The following is a 1,821-nucleotide window of genomic DNA, read 5'->3' on the forward strand; positions in this document are numbered from 1 at the left end:
AGATTAAGTTCAGTGCAGAGAATCTTGGTTATGATCAGGGAAACTGAGGGATGTGTGTTGGGCAGAGTGGAGCTCTGGACAGCACTGGCCCAGGGGAGAAATTTCTCCTGTGTCCACCAGGGGGCGGTGCTCTGTGGTCTTGAATCTCTTGCCCAGCAGATGTCACCCTGCCCTGCTGGGGAGAAATCCTTTCCCCTGTTCTAGTGCCTCTTTACTCAGCTTGAGTCTAGGCCAATTTTAAGGAGGGGTTTGCAAGGCTTCCTGAGAGGGGAAGGTTTGCATGAAAACCTCCCACCCTGTGGATTAGGAGGCCCTATAAAGGTCTCCTGGACAGAGTGTGACTGCCAAGTCCTGGACACAAAGTGTGGGGGTGTCTTCAGAATGGCCCGGACTCTGCTGCTCCTCACCTTCCTGGCCTCCTGCACAGGTAGTGCCTGCTGGGGATTTGCAGGGGTGGCAATAGGATGATGACCTCTCCCTCCTCCCTGGGAACTGTATCTTTCTGTCTCATTGATCTCCCTCTTCTTTCCTTTCAGGGACTTGGGCCCAGTTTGTGCTGACTCAGATCCCCTCTGTGTCGAGGTCTCCAGGGGAGAAGGTCACCATCTCCTGTACTCGAAGCAGTGGAAACATCGGGTCTTACTATGTGCACTGGTACCAGCAGCGCCCTGGGAGTGCCCCCACAAACGTGATCTATAATGACAATAAAAGACCCTCTGGGGTTCCTGATAGGTTTTCTGGATCCATTGAGAGTGCCTCTAATGCTGCCCACCTGACCATCACTGGTGTGCAGCCTGAGGACGAGGCGGACTATTATTGTCAGTCATATGATAACAGCTATAGTCACCCAGTGCTCCAGACCTATGGGGAAGTGAGACAAAAACTGCCCTGAATTCCCCTTCTCATCAACTCAGCTCTGTCAGGTGGCTGCTCTCCGGTCTTCTGCTTGAACTCTCAACTTTCAATTGTCTGTGCACTGTTCTCTCTGTTTTATTTTCAAAATACCTAACTCTTGATTGGGATATCAGTCAGTTGTAGAATACATGCCTTCCATGACAAGGTCCTGTGTTTTATCCCTAGAAAATAATAAAACAAGCAGGCAAACAGAAACAAAACAAAACAGCAGAACTACACACTTCTGCCTTGTTATCTTAAATAATGTGTCTTATCCTTTCCAACAACCATTGTAGCATAATTCAAGTAATTCAGAGAATTTCTTCATGGCATAAAGATGATTCAGTGAGCAGAAGGCAAAGGAAGCATTTCAGCTAAGTGTAGGTAATCTATAGGAATGAGTTAGCTATCAAAGGATTTATGTTTCTCTAAATGGTCTCCAGTGGTTTGATTCCACTGTACAAAATAAGCATGTGCAACTATATGAATTTAAATACTTTTCGCCTGGCAAATTTAAAATAATGTGACATACAACTGACTGTGAGAATATATTTATAAATAATACTCCACACAAAGAACTAACAATCAAAATCTTTAAAGTACTCACCAACTAGTGAACAAAAACCAGTCAATAACCCCATTTTAAAATGGAGAGAAGAGATAGACACACCCACAAAGAAGACATAGAGTTGACCAATAATAATGTAAAAATATTCCTTAGTTAGAGAAACAGAAATAAAAATGATAATGATCCCACCGCTGCCGAGATGTGACCCCGGGGGCCGCCCGCGTGTGTGGCTCCTTCACAGCTGCACCCACATGAATCCAGACCCCACTGAACCAACTACAACATGGACTGCTCCTAGCAGATTATTTCCTGCCAGAGAACTAAGCTGCGACCCCATGCCCGCCAGGGAGGGGAAGGTA

At 46.1% G+C, this 1,821-nt stretch overlaps 1 gene segment (V, D, J or C); it reads left to right on the forward strand.

The window, feature by feature from the left end:
- Positions 1–370: 370 nt before the first annotated feature.
- On the forward strand, positions 371–892 carry LOC129407035 (immunoglobulin lambda variable 6-57-like). The segment is given in 2 exon segments: positions 371–427; positions 537–892. Coding segments are annotated over 2 exon segments (402 nt in total).
- Positions 893–1,821: the final 929 nt, after the last annotated feature.

The sequence above is a fragment of the Sorex araneus genome, chromosome 9 (genome assembly GCF_027595985.1).
Source record: "Sorex araneus isolate mSorAra2 chromosome 9, mSorAra2.pri, whole genome shotgun sequence".
Lineage (NCBI taxonomy): Eukaryota > Metazoa > Chordata > Mammalia > Eulipotyphla > Soricidae > Sorex > Sorex araneus.